The 19,779-nt window shown below is 40.5% G+C and overlaps 1 protein-coding gene across 6 annotated transcripts in view; it reads left to right on the forward strand.

Moving 5' to 3' along the window:
* The first annotated feature begins 4,431 nt into the window (after positions 1-4,431).
* The window catches only part of LOC129182357 (VPS10 domain-containing receptor SorCS1-like), a 161,899-nt gene continuing 146,551 nt past the window's right edge, over positions 4,432-19,779 (forward strand). For all 6 annotated transcript variants that reach the window (XR_008570630.1, XR_008570629.1, XM_054778357.1 and 3 more), the window contains exon 1: positions 4,432-5,119. Coding sequence is in view for 4 of the 6 variants with exons in the window: in XM_054778357.1 (XP_054634332.1) it covers positions 4,520-5,119 (600 nt within the window). In the remaining 2 variants the exon portion in view is untranslated. The remainder of the gene's footprint in view (positions 5,120-19,779) is intronic.

Below are 19,779 nucleotides of genomic sequence, written 5' to 3' on the forward strand. Positions count from 1 at the left end.
GCCCCATAAGTTGGTTTGACGTGACATTTCTCACAGTTCAGTGTGGGTTACAAACACTGTGGCTGTATCAGCTTCGTGTGTTCGAAACATAAGTGCGTTTACACTGAGAAGTACGGCAAAATGCCGCGTGCTGTCTGTACCCGGATGACACTCATCACCGTCAATAGCACCATCTTGGCAACTTAGTGGAAAATGAGGGACTGTCTCTGCCTCATTTGAAGCAAGAGGTACATGCAAGCCAGAAAACGTAACAACAATTTCATTTTTAATTATTGTACACATCAGAAAGTGGTAAAAAAGTGGCAGATATATTATCGGGCGATCGAAATGTTGGCGATCGTGCTTTGTAGAGTGGGTCCAATTCACCATTAAAAAGGAGAGAAGACGGAGAGGTTAAATATTGCGATTGTCATGTCTGGTAAGTGCGACTAATTGATTTGGGACATCATTACACTGTAAAAACGGTAAGAACTGCAGAGAATACACAGTGTACATACTCAAGTGCGCTGATGTACAGTGGAACCTCAGCTTGCGTGTTTTTCAGTTTCCGGCAAAAAATTAGGCAAAAATGTGGCTTATGTTTGTGTACATTTACCAGTTAGCGTACAATGTGGCGCTCATTAATAATGCACTCCTTTAGTAATATATTTTGACCACAAGACGTCCTTGTTAGAAACATGGAAACCGGAACCGGGAGAAGTGGAGCTCCAGCTCCGTCGCCTGTCTGAGTCTGTTGTTCTTTGCGAAATACCACAGTTACGCCACAAGTCTCTGCTTTTCTTATTGGTCACGGATGCAAAATAACCCACAATGGCGCCAAAAAAAGTTGTTAAAAGTTGATAAAGATGGTGAGAAGGACTAGTGAATTCAAGAAACAACTCATGACAAAACACGAAGGTGGAGTCCATGTTTTTTTGTGTCTTTGGGAACAGTCCTGTTTTCAATGAAGGTAAAAGTAACCTTCAGTGTTCAACAATCTCTTTCATTCATCATTGATATACATTCAGAATTGTTTTATGCATGCAAAACTCTATTATTTGTAAAACTACATTTCATCACTACATCGAGAATGGATTGATGGCACTAACCAAGGTCCCACTGTACACCTTTAGGGGACTGACAAGCACCTATCTGTAAAATGTGAGTAAGATTGTTCCAAAAACATGGCCGCTATCAACCAAAAGGTGTGTTTGCAAATGTGCGTGGGCCAGAAATTTTTCAGTGCCCCAACATTGGCTTCATCAAATGAAGTAATCATTTGAAGAGCTTTTTTCAGGATTTATGTGGTTCGCTCTATTTTTTGCTGAGTTTTTGACCTCTATGCAGATACAAGGAACATGAATGTTTATTTGGAAGATAGATAATGATAGACTGCAGAGAAAAATTGAGACAAGGACACAAAAATGATATACTGTATAAACGAATTGTATTTCATAATAATAATACCTCGTGCTGATGAAAAAGGGCAGGCCATCTATCTTTAAAATGTTGATCCTCGGCTCAGGGTTCACCTCCTCCTGCCACCTATACGCAAACGTGTGCCATTTTGTCAGCAATAACCGGGCGATGGTGCCTTTCCTTCACTTCTGTCAAAAGTTCAAGTCTTTCCTGCCCAAGACTCACATTGGTCTAAAGTTAGACACAGTACGTTAGGCACCTCCATCACTTTTTAAGCATTGTGAATGGAAGCTCACATTTGATGCTGTACAGTAGGTGCTGAGTCCAGGTCTGAGATATCCACCAGCAACTGAGGAATAACAAAGAGGAAAATATCAATCACTGTGTCAAATATTGCAATATTTACAAACTCACGTTTTCCACTCCCGATAACCAACTGGGGGAAAAACTGTCTGGAAGAAATACAAACAAATGTGCCCAACAAGTCCCATATCAACTTTAACCTCTATCAAAGTAGAATAACATGGAAAAGACCATTTGTTTATATAGACCATAAGAAACTGTACACTGTAGCGTTACATGAAGCACTTCCTGCTGCTTTGTAAATTGTTGGAAATATTATGTTTAGAGTTATGTAAGTAGTTTGTTATTACATATACAGTAGTATTAGTAGTTGCCCTATGTGTGTCTACTTGTTTTTTGGGGTAGGTTTTGTGCAGTGCTTATCTCTTTTATCTTTGTCTGACACCATGTCCATGGTTAGTGTTCTTTGTAGTTCCCCCCTTTCATTCCTTTTGTGTGCCAAGCGCATAGCAAGATCTGTCCTGTCTATTGCCTGCCTAAATAAAGAGCAATTTCCTATGAAGCAGCTGAAGGGCCCCTGAACTTCTCTTTGCTGATGCGAGATCACCACAGCACATAAAAATTCAGTACGCAGAGTGACACATTAGAAGCATTGTGGCTTTAAATATGATTCAATATATTAAAATTGTAGTAGCAGTGCCAGTATCAGCAGTAGTAGTAGTTGTACTACTTGTACTACCACTACACTCCCTAATGGGAACGTTGCTCCACCTAACTGACAGGCCCACAGATGTTTTGCTGTGGAAGCTGATCACATTAACAAAGATAAACATGTCTCCCATGTGCTCACTGGGGGAGATGAGAAACGCGGCGTAGTGGGAGCGACAGCGACTCTGTGGAAGGACGTCAGTGACAAGCACCTTCCAGCTCACGCACGCCTGACCCCTTCAGGATGCAGCGGTACTGCAAGTGCCTCCCGTGTGACATTTCTGCGTATTTTCTTGCCTGATTAGCAAGAATAATGATGTCACACTTACATTCAAGACATTCACAACTTATTTCACCATGGGCATCAAAAGGATGTGGGGGCCACTTTGAAAATTTTAAGTATTTTGTAAGAAGGCTGTGACGGAGCATGTCCGTCACATGCACGCACGCACGCACGCACGCACGCCGCTCACTTGTTTTCCCCACCGTGTCGCCATGCCATTCATTAAACTACAAACACATGCAACATCTTTTCCCCCTCCTTCCCTCCGATAAAATACATCAAGGACACTTGGACTATTCCGTCCTGTATTGCATACACATCACACACGCATACACGTCAGTTACCTTCGCCGCTCATGTTTCCCCTGTGCAAACCGCATCAACACTTCCAGGGTGTTTACATTTGGGAGTTTTGGTCACATGACGTTAGTTACACAGCAGGTAACATGGTTGATGACTTTCTGGCCTAGTGAAGTACTCATTGATGGATTTTTTTTTCTCGATGATTTGTAAATATATATACTTGTAAATATTTTTTTTGCACTTTTTTTGGCTGTTTTTGCACATAGGGATTGTGGCAATAAATATCACCTGACTTGGAGTTTGACTAGAGCCACACCACAAAGGCTAAAAAAAAAACCTTTATGTGTACAAATGGCCCCCACATCGCACTTTGGACATCTCTGCTGTAGACAGTCATGGTGTATAATAAATGTTTCTGGAACATCATTTTATTGGCGACATGCTGACAAACACAAACTGACAGGCGCCATGATCCAACTCAGTGTGCAGTCAGACGGTAGGGGGTGCTCGTGCTTAACCAAATATTCCAGCAACATTACTGACACCTAGTGACCAGTGTAAAATACTGCATATCATCACGTCTTTGAATGTGTTTTCTGAATGCCTTATATTTCAATTTTTTACTTTATTTAGCCATGTTTATGCTTAAAATGCGTGATTTAAGCAAAGCATACATAACATTTGCTAAATATGCATATTTTATAAAGACAGAGTGCAGTGAAATCAAATTTGAAACATAACACGGAGCTACGGGGTAGCCAGGGGTGGCCGTGGTCACTCTCCGGCCACCCCCACGGCTGTGGGACAATTTTGACAAATGCGTCCGTGTGGTGCAGAACATTAGTTCAGCCTAACCGCCGTTTCCGCTTGGACTCATTTCACTGCAGAACACAACAGAAGAGAGCTGTCAATAAAAGCGCGTCTTGCATGAACTGCAAGCGGTAGGTACGTTTTCCATGATTACTTTGCCGTGGCTGTGGCCACCCCTGGTCACTCTCTGGCCACCCCCACTAGCCATCTAGACAATTCAGGTATCAACTTATTGCCTCCCCTATGTGAGTAAAGGTCTCACCATGCCCACCTCAATTAAACATTTCTAGCTCCGCCATTGAAATAGTCCCGATTTAGCCATCGGCCCCTAAAAAGGAGCTGCAGATCACAAGAGGACTTTGGGCCGGATGTTGGACACTAGTGATGGAGACAGATGACAAATAGGCAATTAGTAGTTTCTTAAAAAGGATTAAATAAACACACAACATCCTGGGGAGCATAATTGTGGACAATATTATAGAATGACAGTTGGGACATATCCTCCTCCTTCATCAGTGGATTCTCAGCTCCTCCCCCCAAGCGCGTGAAGCTTCCAATCCTTCAACTTGGACCACTTTGTCTCCGATGCACTTTTTTTTTTTTTTTTTTTTTTACCACACTGCAGTTGGGCGCCGCCACAACTTAACGCAACACTTCCGCTTCCAACAACACGACAAGGCAGCGTGAGAGTGCGCATCATTCACTGCCGCCAACAATGGAGGGAAGGCTGCTATTTTGTCCGAAGTGGCACGGCGCGCTTTGGTTTGGAATTTTAATGACATTCTTTATATTTCAAGGCGCCAACACTGAAATAACCTGCAGATCATGTTGGGTTGGAAATCAGGGGCTTGCGCGGGAATTGCTGTTGAAATTTGAAAGTGCTTCAGGATTAAAAGAAGAAGTTTTTGGACACAATGATGGGGCAGGGAGATCCTGGGCTGCAGGTGCCGGAACTCGGAGGCTCCGTCGCGCATCTTTGCCCGCAGAACGCGCGCCGCATCGTGCAGAAGCGCTGAGACATACGCGGAATACAGATGATCACGTCGGCGAGAGACACTTTTCAAACATCCAACAGTGCAGCAGCAGTGTCGGTGCCTGTAGAAAGCGTCCCAGAAGGAGCCGAGACGATAGCAGAGTCGGACACCCTGCTTCTGGAAGCAGAGAGACGCGCTCCGAGCTGCGCTGGAGGGGAGAGGAGAGGAGAGTCGGCGGCTCCAGCCAGGATGAGCTCAAACTTAACAGCTCCACCTTCGCCTTGACAGGGGATTCATCTCACAACCAAGCTATGGTGCATTGGTCTGGGCACAACAGCAGCGTAAGTCATTCATTCTGTCCACTTAGCCTACCACTTGCCAAACACTTGGTGTCACGGTGTGTATAAATGTCAAAGGTTCAGCAAAAGATCAAAAAACAAAGAAAAAACATGAAAAAACGCAACTCACCAACTGCCACATCTTCAGTTAAATCTGCCTTCGTTTTACATATTTTATGCCTATGTTTTAAACATTCAGAAAAAGTTGGTGTAATCACATTAAGTATTGCGTCCATGGAAAATGAGTTGTACACCTTTGATTCATTTCGGAAATAGTACGCCCAATGACAGTTTTAGTCAATTAAATTCTGGGCGCCACATTTTCAAAAAGCCAAAGAGCGGGATTCGGACTTGGTATAAATGAAAACATAATATGTGTACGCGGAGTACGCCGGTTCATCTACATGACAGGATCCTACACAGCAATAAACACTCGTCAAAGATCCTCTATTTAAGGGGTGTACGGACGTTTTCAACCAAAGAAAGAAATCAAAGGATGCATGGGTATTTTCAATATTGTTAACAGGTTAAAAAAACAATTAGATATGCACAGGAAAAAAAAAAAAAAACAGGCTGCATCTTGGCTTTGTTATAGATGACAAAGCATATTATTAATATTATTATGATTATTACAGTGGAACCTCGATTTTCATCCTTAATCCAGTCAAAAAGGTCAAATGAAAACTGAAATGTACGAAAACCGAATACATTTTTCCCAGAAGAAATAATATAAATCCAATGAATCCATTCCATACACCCAACAATATGAACACAAAAGACGTATTTACAGAGAAAAATTCAAATTTTACATGTCGAAAACCAACAGAAATACATATGAACGACTGATTAAATTGATGAATGAACATTTGATATGATTTTTACCATTTATTGAAGACTAGCAAACACAGATGAGTTGGGGCGGGCGACGGAAGAGCCACGCGGACGCATTTTCATTCTAGTCTGTTACAAAGTGAACTTTAAAGAGTGGACGGTTAGAGCTGTATACTTGCTCACTTTGAAAACTCCAGCAGCAGGTACAGTCACCATTCCACACACCGGCACTCCTCACTAGCTGCAATGTGTCTCACTTAAATCAGTCCCCAACCAACCTGCGTTGACTAAGAACCTTGACAGTACAGTCCTGTTGTACCAGACGTTGCCTTCCCACTTTGCTACAACTTCTTCCTTGAATTCAGTAGTGTTTCACACCTTGTTTGTCGAAACTCTGGAACCTGCAACTTTTTTTTGCAGCCGTCCTAAACTTAAAAAAAAAAAAGAGCACGGATTCCTCTAATACTTACAAACACGCTGTGCGCTTGAACGCCTCATAAGTGCAGTGCTTGAAAGGAGGAAGGAGGGACACAGATACAGAGTTCTGTGCGCATTGTATGAACAAATAAAATGCGTACACACACGGCGTAAACATGATTATAAGCTTCCTTGGCCAGATTCTGTGGATAGTGTCTCAGTTTCTTATAGAACCACCATCCATTAAAGCATCACCAATGCGTGGATGCTTTGTTTGGGCAGTTGACACGATAACCAAGGCAGTGTATGATAACTGAGACATATTTGTGACAATTTTTGTCAAAAACAGAATCCTCCGAAAATGAAAATTGAGGTTCCATTATATATGTTTTATCAGTATCAACATTTCCTTAATTTCCCTGAGGGCACACGGCCAAGAAATCAATAATGTTCTACCTAATCTAATTTCAATTTATGTTGTTTAATTGTATTATTGGAATGTCCTGGTGGCCAATAAAAAAAAACAAGCTGCGAGAGCTGTAAATGGGCCCCGGGCCACACTTGGGACAGCCCTGCCCAAATTGACAACGCTTTGATGTTTTTAGAAATCTGTTGCAAAAATGAACAGGTGATTAGCACTGTAGTTCAACCACAGCACATTTATTGGCACATCATCCGTAAATCTGTCGATTACGACAATATACTGTATCTCAGTAAGCTAATAGTCAAAGATGTGAGACATTAGGTTAGGATGTAGCATGATACATATACATTATACATTAGCAACCAACAATGGCTGATTGAATCTCCTTGCACGTGGGACGAGTGTCGGTTGCATGGAATAAAATAAGCCCTGGGATTTGATGAAAGTTAGAGTTGTAGTGAATTTCAATAATAGCTGCATTGTACACCATGCCAGATTTCCCTTTGTAATATTAATTGAATTAAAGTCTCACTGTATATCAACAAACAGAAACTAAATTCGAATGCAGCTTCATTTAAAATAACCCACAGTAAAACTCAACACAAATCATCATCGACACGTATACTTTCATAGATACGATGTACCCACCTTCTGAGTAATAGTGTAATATTTTAAGAAGGATTTCTTTATTGTTCAATGAGAAATTGATGCTATAGAATTTTGAAGTAGTAGATAGCCCTGTGGTGAGCACATCTTCCTCAGGTTTTACTCAGGTTTGCTCCCACAGTACACTGTAAACTGCCTACACAGTAGGTGTGAATGTGAGCGTGAAAAGCTGTTTAAAAAAAAAAAACCCTGTACTATCTGCTAGCTTGCAGTACAGACACCCTTCATGCTTTATTATCCCATATTTGCTGTGGAAAAGGTGAGTTTTATACTCCTCCCGCTCCTTTCTGATGCAATTGGACAGTACATGGTTTAAGAAGGGACGGACAGAAAGAGACGATAGAGACTAAGGACAGTGGGAGTTACAACTGCGCCTTCTGAGATGTGGTTGGAGAATTAGGTAAGAGAGAAAAAGACAACAACAGATGAGGACAATAACATTCTGGTAGAGGGGGCAGGTGTTGATACATAATGTTGCAGTATCTGTATCGGACATGAAAAAGAGGGACATCCCTAATATATGCACACAGTAAATACTGTATGCATACACAGACATGTACTTACTTGGGATGGTACAGTACACGGTAAAACCCCGCGTCTCCTGGTCCCGACGTCGAGGTGCGGCGCACCTATTTTTTAACACTTCACCTTGGTCAAAGATGAGTGCACAAGATGAAAGCAGCGTGCTGCAATCGCTCAGTATGACAACAGTGCAACCAGCGCTGTACTTCAGGTAAGAAACTTCATTAGGAATAAAATAGTCATAAAATAGTTAGTATGTGATTCTATTACTTTGTCACCTATAACACAATGTGGTGAACCCCTTGTACTTACGCACATACACACATACATACACACACACATACACACTGCATACAGAGTAAGATGTGTGGAGCTGATTAACTTGCAAAGAAGAGTTGTGTTTCCATTCTGGCGTGTGCCTGTGAGACTGTGCGCATTCTCTAAGAGTGTTGTGTTGTGACAGATGGGATGCTGTGATTGAGATATGACCATAAGACATAAACATATCGACAGTGATGAGAGTTACATGCAAACAGACAAGTGGAAAACATGCAGAAGGGAAGATGTCGGTGCCGTAAAGCGCTGATATTTTCAGCTGCTGCAGCCGGGAGATGTAGTATGATAGCGTTCGCTTTCATTTATTGAGTGATTAATGAATTAATTTATTATCGTCTCAGGCCTCGTGCCCACGAGAATGTTTGTTTTCCTGAAAGAGAAAGCTTGTGACACAAGACCTTGTCGCAATCCTACTTTGTACACTATGTCAGATATTCTCAACTGGTGGGTATTAACCTTTATTAATAAATTATTGGGTGTTGTCTATTAATACTCCTATAAGTGGCGACAACGCTCTATATGTCTATTTGAACCCTGCTGTCACAGGAGAAGACCAACAATGTTTATTAGTAGGTACTGCCATTAAGATGTCGAATGTGAAAGTCCTGTCTCTTATTAAGCCCTGGAAAATGTTTGTAGGTAGTTTATGCTTATACAACGGAACTTTGGTTAGCATTGTTTTCATTATCATTTAAAGTAGAACATTTACACCTAAATGAATACACTGTGTGAGTCCAGCTGTGCTCTTAATGTAATTTTATCACAAAACTAACTTGCTAATATATGAAAAAGGGAACCGTAAGTCAGCTGTCGTCTGTCTATGATGTCATCTACGGTTGACTCCGTAGTTCTTTGCTAACTAACACAGTTCCGTTATATTTAGTGTTTCTCACCTTCTTTAAAAATGCTGGCACCAGCAACTTTCTTTGGCTGCAGTTTGAGTTATTTTGCTGACGTGATCAAAAGAAAAGCAGAGACTTTGGGTTAGAAACACGATTGACTTCAAGAAATAACTCATAGCAAAACACGAAGGTGGTGTTCGTGCTGATCTCGCTGCCACATGGTGTCTTCAACAATCAGGCTGAAATCAGAGGATATTTACATATTGAAATAAAAAAACGATTGATCGATTACCAAAACAGTTGTCGATTAATTGGTTAATCGATTAAACATTGATTAATTGATTAATTGTTGCAGCTCTAGTTTTATGCATGTACAATTTTAAAAACGGTTTTGGCTTCCTGGAACAGATTAATTGGATTTGGAACAGTTTGTGTTTGGTTCATATGGATTTGGTCCCTCTAGGGCCTAACCAATTCGATTAACCAACCAACCAACTCGAATCGCAATAACAAGCTTCAGATGAACTGACTAAGCAAGTAATCGTTAGTCGCAGGCTTACACTTAAGTACTCAATGTACGTACGGGAGTGCGTGGATTGAGACACAGTCTTAGAGTGTTTTTACCTCTGCTCTAGCTTACAAATAACAGAGCAGCAGCACATTTAAAATTTATTATTTTCCTGCAAGACAACTCCCTATTGAAAATAACAGGACACACTGTATATAGTATAATATAATGAGCCAGTTTTTAGTTTGCTCCCCAGTAAAAACATGTCCTCTAACTTGGCTTACATAAGTCAATATCCTGATTCTGCCAGTGTTCCACACATAGTTTCATCTGTTACAAACCAATTACAGTCAATCACATAGCACCAGCTGACACGCCCTTGAATCAAATTCCATCCTCCAACGAACTGACGAACAAAAGTACTGATTTGCTAATATGTTTGCTTTGCCTTTTGTGTTTGTCCTCAGAACTGAACAGCTCTTTTGCTCTGGTTTTGAAATGTGGATAGATGCTCCTCGAGGAACTACAGTACAAAACTGTCTGTCCTGATTCTTTCATTTGAATGTGCAAGAAAAGCAGAACTAGTAGTGTTAAATATGAAATGCCTTGGTAGGCAAGACTGGTTGTCCTGGATCTTTACAACTAGAGATGTAGGATTCTGATTGTCACAGAGAGTGAAGTGTAAATAATTACTACAGTAATCTCTCGGTTAATTGGTTCCAGACCCAACCGTGATAAGTGAATTTCCGCAAAGTAGGATTCCTTATTTAGAAATTGAGTATTTTCATAGTTAGAGAATATAAAATGTGTGACCTGTGAAAACCTAGTGACCAGTGGAGAATACTACACTATATGATATGATACCTGTGTGGATTGCGAAATGTGATATTGTGGACAGCAGTGTTGTTTAATTAGGACACACATTATGTCTGGCTTGGAGATTGTAGCTGCTGCTTCAGCCACTGACTAACTAAATACACACACGTGATTTTCTGTCTGTTTTCATTCATTGTGAAATACAAAAATAAAGTTTTGATGTTAAAATATGGCTGTTTGATACATTTATACCCAGGCGTGATGTATTAAAAATGTAATCTTCCAGAACATTCTGACATTTATTAAACAACAAAAAAAAACTTTCTCCATGATAAATATGGCTAAATGCCACTTATAGTCCAGTGCCATTTATATTTTTTCCTCTTCATGATGCATGTATTGACTGACACGACTTACAGTCGTGACAGATAGGCCTGTTACGGTAACAAATTTTGCTTGTCAATAATTGTGCTACAAATTATTGTTGATAATGGATATTATCAACAATTATTGAGACCATTTTTTTCATTGTCATGGAAAATGCGATTCACATTTGAACCACATTTGAACCACTACTCAAGTATAGTGTACCTGTGTGAGCTACATTAGCTTGACACAGAAGTTGCCTACACACACGCGCGCAGTTATGTAGTGTATTGTTGAACTAATGTAGGGTGTCATACTTGAACTGGACCATATACCTGTAGTGGCGAACTAAAATGCAGTGTTACTGATTGTTCTTCAACACATTTTCTTTCAGTCAGTTATACAGTTTGGGAATTGCTGTTTGTGACATGTGCATGTACTTTCTCCCAGGCAATTCGTACTGTCTGTCAAACATTTGCAACATTTCCTGAAACATTGGCTTTTCAACCATACTGAAAGGTTGCAGCACGCTGTTTTGTTTTATATTTTCTTTGCCGATCAAACGCCCCAGTAAGTGTCGACTGTCGAGACGAAGGCTCTGCTGCACATCCACACTGGAGCTGTGGGATTTGGCTTAGAAACTATTGCTTTTGTACCTTCATTCATATTAACGTTTGCTTGCTAACTTGCTAACTGCTTGCACTCTGTCTGTGTAGCCACTTACTAGTAGCCCCGCCCAGTGGCGGACTTAGCAATTTTGGGGCCTAAGGCGAACATAGCCAGGGGCCGTCTTCATATGTTCTTTTCACACAAAAAAGCAGGTAACCCCGACACCGTAAAGAATCTTGAGACCTTCGACAATGAGGCAATATATTTTTTGGTATCCTCTCGAAATCCGCTCTGGTAAATTCGCTTCATTTTAAGTAGCTCTTCACTTTGCTTCTCACAAACTCACGACTTCTTCCTCTTCGACGTTTAATGGTGGTTGGCAAAAAAACTTAACAGCGCATTACCGCCATCATCATGGATCAGTCCATTATAGTGTGGGGGAAAGGGGGCTCGATGACCTTGTAGCTGATTGCCCTAAAAATATACAATACAGATTGCTAAATGTGATAATGAACAGTGCTCATCGATTAATGACTTGGGCTGCAGGCCCAAAGGGGGCGGGGCTTGAGTCCTACTAGGGGCTGAGGTACCCTTGAGCAAGGCACTGAACACCTCCAAACGCAGCTCGGGGTCGCTGTTTGTGTGACTCATCACTCAGACATGAGCTTGATTTACTTCTCTGTGTGGTGTGCAAACAAATACTTGAACATACAGCAGAGTGTAAATTCAATTTCCATTCAGGGATTATGATAAATTAAGTAAAACCCGAAAATAAACAAATGAAAAGCCCAGGGTGATTTAACTTATTATATTCAGTCGGAAAATAAGTATTTCATCCCCTGCTGATTTTGCACAGATTTTTAAAAAATAAAGGTTCTCAATGAATTTGCATTTAATTTAGGGAAATAACTTTTTCATTTCATTCTCAAGCGAGATGTGGCTTAGTAGGCTACTTGGTGGAGATGTCAGATGTCAGACGTTTCTTGTATTTGGTTACCGGGGTTGCACACATCTCAGGAGGGATTTTGGTCCACTTTTTTTCCTAAAGCCCGAGTCCTGAAGTTTTTGAGGCTTCTGTCTCCTTTTGTCTCGTTGGAATACCCAACCACGATCCAGTTTCGGTGACCTGGCTGAGGCCAGTAGGTTCTGATCAAAGATTCTGTGGTACCAACATCGTTCATCAGCTCCTATGCGGTGAACTATTCCTGTACCCTGAAAAGAGAGCATCCCGAAAGCAGAATGTTTCCTTCATGTTTGACAGCATGGATGCTGTTGTTGAGGTCAGAGGGCCAACGGAAATGCACGAAGGCAGACTTACAGTTTCTACAAAGAAAATGGAACTAATAAAAAAAACAAAAAAACAACAAACTCGACCTAATGCTAAAAAATACAATATACCTCATGATATACAAACCACACCTAACATCATAAACTCACCACACAGCTGCTGTATATCAGCAGTGCCTCTCTACATTAAAAAAGGACCGTACAAAGACGATGATGCTGTCCACACACATACTTTCTCATACTTTATGGGTGTATTTTCAAAATATTTTCAGTATGGCCCGAATACAATATATTTACTACTTTCTTTGTACTGATTAAACATGTACCTGCTGCGTTAACACTAATGGCAGAGGGGCATTGGACAGCAGAGAAAAAGGTCACCGGCAAAGATCAGTCTTTACGGGGTGTGCGGCATATCCTTCAGAATGGTGCAAATTGTGTACTGAGACAATCTTATTTACAATCTGAATGTCAGGCATAACTAAGTTTGGTCTGTCACCCTGATGGATTCATGCTGACCTATTGAATTTGTAAAAAAAAAAAAAAAAAAAAGTATACTCTTGAGATTTCATAGCTTGAGCTGTCCAATTTGTGGAACCAGACGCAGAGAAATTATCAGATGACACCCCACTGAGACAACAATGTCAGTCATTATCGGTTATAGATATAGTCATATTCTGGAACCAATTAATTAGGCACCAGTCACTTGACTCTTAGTTTTGTGAGAAATTCACCTTTATCATATACTGGACCGTGTGGGTTGACAGTCTGTCTGTTGAGGTGTTAGTGGGGATGTACTGTATAGTGCTTTCCAACTATGGCAACTCACAATTAGTGTTCCTCTAAGTCAATATCTGCTGTAGAGTAATTCTCGTTTCACTATCAGGTGCTCACAATAGGCTCACTCGAAGATAAACAGTTGTGAGCTTAAGCGGTAGCCATGAAGTGAAAAATACAGTGCAGCTCTGGTTAGCGTCATTAATCCGTCTCAGAAGGTCTGACTCTAACCAAAACATTAAAAATCTGGCTGCCACATCGTGTCTTAGTCAAAAATCACGCCTTTATCCCTTTCATTCATCATTTATATGCATTTAGGATTGTTTTCTGCATGTAAAATTCGAATTGTAAAACTATAAAAACATGTTTTGTGTTAACATTTTGGAGACTTGTGATGTAACCGATTAATCATCCGGAATTACATTATTTCTGATGGGGAAAAATAAATGTGGTTATCGTACTTTTCATTTAGCGTCGGACCTTCTGGAACGGATTAATGAGGCTAACCAAGGTTCCACTGCATTGTTGTGTTTTCATTGCACTTGAAGTCACTTAAAATAGCAGCACAGACTGACTAGGCAAGTGAAAACTGCAGGCATCATGAATGTTTTACCTCCTTTGGTAGGGGTAGGGCTGGCATAATCCTCTTGCGGCACCCGTTTTTCTCCTGAAACTTGTTTAAAACGCAAAGACAGTTCGAGAACTGTACTTCCTCAAGTTATGGCCACTAGACTAATAGATACTGCACATGTTTGGGATTGGTGCGTTTGACTACAGCCTGAAGCAGTGATGGGCAACATGTGTGATGAAGGGGTTCAGTCGATTTTTACTGTCCTAGGACCAGGCGACCAGTTGCGTACAACAACAACAAAAAAAATACTCTGAACTCATTTAGTGAATTCAAATTAAGAAGACTCAATTTTTAACCCTGTTTTCTTTCCCACAGCAGCATAAAAGCTTAGGTTTGAAAATCTGAAAATCCTGTAAAAAAACAAAACAAAACACAGGAACACACACCAGTGAAACCTGCGTGAAGTTGGACCTCCACCCCACGCAAAAACTCAAATAACTCAAATAGTTGCAGTTGTTTGTGCTGCGTTTTGTGTTGTTTTGTTCCGTTAAAATTGTCATTTCTATTTTAAAAAGCGCGTTTTGCCGGCGTTTATCTGTTTGTTTGTCTCTGTTCAAAATACCTTGAAAAGTTCTGAATGCATTGGGATTAAATTTTCAGGAATTGTCGGAAATTGGATATAGAAAAACTGATGAAGTTATGGGGGTGATCCAAAATTCAAAATTTCCCCAAATTCCCCCTTTTCCCTAAAACTAATTACCTACTACTACGACATTTCTCAACCGGTTCAGCTCATTCCAACATCAACTCATTCAGCAAAGTCAGGACATTCATGCCCAAAAATTCCCACATTTGTTCTTCCAGAATGCAAATTGCCTTGGATCTAAAGAGTTGTAGCAAACTTCCACATTTCTCAACTGATTCAGACCGTTCCAACATCAAAGCATTCTACTAATTAAGGACATTCATGCCATTTTCCACATACCAAGAATTCCCACTGTTCTTGACGTTCCCATTTTTCGGACTGCAAAATGACTTTGATCTAAAGAGTTCTAAATACTTCCACATTTACTACTTCCAAAGTCAAAATTCTCAATTCATTTGGAACATTTAGGCTTCCCGGTACATTGAGCTATCATGCTAGGTGTTAGCATGCTAATGTTAGCATTTTTTAGCTATTTTCATGGGTATAATCACTTAGCAATGACATTCTAGGCGTTAGCATGCTATCGTTAGCATGTTAGCATTTCTAGCATGCTAACATTAGTATAGTAGCATTTTTAGCCATTTTCATAGCTAGACACATATAAACACCTGCCACTATTATTCTTGGTGTTAGCATTCTATCATGTTAGCATTGCCAACATGCTAAAATTAGCAATCTAATCTAATGTAGATGAAATAAATGTAAGACTAATATTTATGGTGTAAATCACAGCATGGGGTGGAACTATTGCGCATGGCGGAGGTCTGCGCTGTCAGAGTGCTTTTCTAGTGCTGTTTTTGTTTATGAGTTATTACAGATTAATTTATAGGTCAATCAGTTCTCCCACCCGGACAACTAAGTTAGCGCTCGTATCAGACAAGCCGCAACAACATTTCCGGAACTTGGTGGAGGATGTGATGTCATCGCTGGAGAAATCTTGTAATTTCCCCATACAACCACAAAAGCACAATCGATAATTTTTCTAGCACAGAACAGCACAAATGAAGACTGACATGACATGATTTTGATTTCATTCTGAGCATGTCAGGGGCCTGATGACTACATTGATGGACATACTTGAATAGTACTACTACACTATAATTTCGGAAAAAAATGGGGGGTTGGCTGAACCTAGGTTGACCTTTGTAATAATAAGTAAAAAAAAACCTAACAAAGCACAATCGGTCATTTTTATAGCACAAAACAGTACAAACAAAGAGGACATTTTTTTTACAATTTTGGTTTCATTCCTAGCATGTCGGGGGGCTGATGATGTAATCGCCGAACACTTAAATTTTCAATAAATCAAAAATTGTGACCATTGATTGACCTATAAAACAATGTCTAAAAACAAAAAAAATAAAACAGCTCAAACAACCATTTTGACAGCACAAACGATTGCAACTATTTTAAGAGAATTTTGCGTGGGGTGGGAGGCCAACTTCACACAAGTGCCAGTGTACACAAGTACTCATCATTACACGAAGTGAAATCAGTAATTATTCACGCACTTTTTTAAATTTATGAGTCAAGAACACTTCTAACTTGCCACAAAACTAATTTTGTTGTGCAAAATTTATTTTCCTATAACAGATTCTGGCATTTGTAAACAAAATGAAATCCGTGGACATTTAACCTAATCTATGCAGTACTCTGATATTTAGCATTAGGTGTTCAGCAAAGCATTAACTGAATAATTAATAACAGCGTCACGGGCAACCCTGGTGTACTTTTCCCACAAATCTTTAGGATTTGCGCCTCAAGTTGAAGTCTTTCATAATTGATAATGTCTCCAAACACACCAAACATATGGGCTTGTCATTCAAGTTTCCCATTTTGGCTGAAACACATGATTTTCCAGGCCCACTCATATTGACTTCTGGAACCTGACAAGCAACATCCAAGCGTCTCTCACATACAGTGGTGTGAAAAAGTGCTTGCCCCTTTCTGATTTCTTTTTTTGCATGTTTGTCACACTTAAATGTTTTAGATCATCAGACAAATTGAAATATTAGTCAATGACACAACTGAACACAAAATTAAATGAAACTTTTTAAGTAAGTGAGCTCTATTAGTGTGGAAATGGTTATAAAGCCATTTCTAAAGCTTTGGGACTCCAGCGAACCACAGAGAGAGCTATTATCCACAAATGGAGAAAACCTGGAACAGTGGTGAACCTTCCCAGGAGTGGCCGGTCAACCAAAATTACCCAAAGAGCGCAATGACGACTCATCCAAGAGGTCATAAAAGACCCCACAACAACATCCAAAGAACAGCAGGTCTCACTTGCCTCAGTTAAGGTCATTGTCCATGACTCCACCATAAGAAAGACACTGGGAAAAACGGTTTCAAGACCAAAACCACTGCTGAACAAAAAGAACATTAAGGCTCATCTCAATTTTGCCAGAAAATGTCTTGATGATCCCCAAGACAGTTGGGAAAATACTCTGTGGTCTGACGAGACAAAAGTTGAACTTTTTGGAAATTGTGTGTCCCATTACATCTGGCGTAAAAGTAATGCCACATTTCAGAAAAAGAACATCATACCAACAGTGAAATTTGGTGGTGGTAGTGTGATGGTCTGGGGCTGTTTTGCTGCTCCAGGACCTGGAAGACTCGCTGTGATGAATGGAACCATGAATTCTGCTCTCTACCAAAAAATGCAGAATGAGAATGTACGGCCATCTGTTCGTGACCTCAAGCTGAATTCAACTTGGGTTCTGCAGCAGGAGAACCGTCCAAAACACACCAGCAAGTCCACGTCTGAATGGCTGAATAAAAACTAAATGAACACTTTGCAGTACCCCTGCTGGTGGGTGGAAGTAACTAAAATCATTTTCAGCTTTATATTGTAGGTTTAAAAAAAAATGTAAATGAATCCTAGGTTTGGATTAATCTGAGGCAACGATTGTCACCGCCCCCCTGCGTCTTCAGTGGCCCGTGTCTGGCTTAAGAGGTGATCTTAGGGCTGACTGGGGGTGATTGTCATGCTGCCAGACACAGTGAGGCGGCACTCACCGCATTTATCAAGCTTCAGGACATGTATTATTTTAGAATTGCAACAGCCAAACCTCTGAGAATCCATTTTTGCTTTCTTCCACATTTTTTCCTTACAACCAAACAACATGGACCACGTGCATCTGGGAAGAAAATAATGGGAAATTGGAACCACGCACCCATGTAGAGACAGAAATTAATTTGGACTAGGTATAGACTGTTCTATAGGAAAAGTATCCCGGATGGACTTTTCTTGTGATCTGGTGCTACCTACAGTATATACAGTGTAATTTAATGAAATAAAATGAACATGGCCTTCAAAGGGGCTGTAGGAGTAGTGTTGGGTCAATGGGGTGCCACCCTAATGTAATGGTAGGGGAAATTATATTACAAAAATATAATAAGAATGTATCTAAACAAACCAAAAAAAGTCTTTAGCAATCATCTCAAGGCTTTTGTTTTTTGTAAATGGAGAATAAAAATTGAAGGCAAAGCCGTATTCTGCTTAAATTGCGGTGCATTGTACTGTCCAATGAAATGTCACCTTTTCAGGAAAAACAATAATCCTGTGTGCTGTGGCCTGTGACATGACCACAGATGGTCCATTGCCGTGGATGTGATTGACAGCGGCATCATGAGCAGCAAGCTGTTTACGCCATTCAGAAAGACGTGAAACACGAGCGATGAGACACACAGGAGCAACCTCACTTTGTGTTTTCTCACGGGTAAATGAGCCTAAGGAATTTATGCTCAACACAACTCGTATAAATCGGGGCTTCAGTTGGTTTGGGATATGCGAGATCCAAGGTTGAGTTCATGGACCCTCTGGCGCTGGATTTCCAGTCAGAAGCTCTCCCCCTTTGGGCGATGTAGACTGACAAGGATGATTCTCAAAGCTTTTGCCAAGTGTTTTGTCATGAGCCAGGCAGTCCTTTTTCACTCATCAGATTCAGAATTATCCTGTGCCAAAATACAAATTGAATTTGTTGCATCTGTAAACTGCAGAAATTTGTCTGACAGCTCAGAAGAAAAAAGTGTTTTTCAAGTGTGAGCCACACCAGGCAGTTTCTATCATTCCCCCTCCCTCTACCAGCCCCTGCTGACCTGCACTCACACTGACCTCTCACACTTTGGCCCATTTGCTTGTTCCATCACTTCTATCCTGCATAACTGAAATTTGACTTTGTGGATTATTTCCAGTCTTATTTTGAGTTCCGATTTTGAGTTCTGATTTATTTTGTGCAAGGGGGCCACTGTTGTTAAATATTTGAAAGAATGTCATTCGTTAAATGGCACGTTTTCATTATGCACACAAATATAGTTGAGGTGAACTTGGGTTGCATTTTTGGTTTTGATTTTATTTATTTCAAGAAATGTGTCATTTATCATTAAGAACTGGCAAGGAGCGATCGCATTACAGTCAATTCTATGACTCTGGTCTGGTGCGTGCCTGCGTGCACTGTTCCCTCATTTATCGTGGGGGATTGGTTTCCAAAATAGCCCGCCATAAGTCAAATCCGCAAAGTAGCCAACTTTAATTTTTTTTTACAGTTATTATATATATTTTAAGGCTGTCAAAGCCCTCACCATAGAATTTATACATGTGTCTCAGACAGGTTTGAATTTTAATGATCAGCCTTATTGATCAACACAAGAAATGATTAAGTCTCTCACGCATATTTCACTCATGTGACCGTGCCTTTTCGCCCTGGCGCCGTTCCGCTATACTGTCGTGTTTTTGTATCCTTGTTAAAGCATATTGCTGAAGACGAACCGAAGATTCATTTACAAGCTAGCAAGCAGGCAAGCTAGCGATGACACAGGAGACATGGCAGGGAGGAGATTGATTGACAATGGTCTACAGCCAATCAGCACACAAAAAACAATGGGCGGTGCAGACAGACTAGAGAGGGAAGAGATAGACGCTCAACTTCCCACAATGTAATTCTTCTTAAAGGGCCAGGCTTGGCCTGTAACAGCATTCATAT

Source organism: Dunckerocampus dactyliophorus, chromosome 6, assembly GCF_027744805.1.
Source record: "Dunckerocampus dactyliophorus isolate RoL2022-P2 chromosome 6, RoL_Ddac_1.1, whole genome shotgun sequence".
Lineage (NCBI taxonomy): Eukaryota > Metazoa > Chordata > Actinopteri > Syngnathiformes > Syngnathidae > Dunckerocampus > Dunckerocampus dactyliophorus.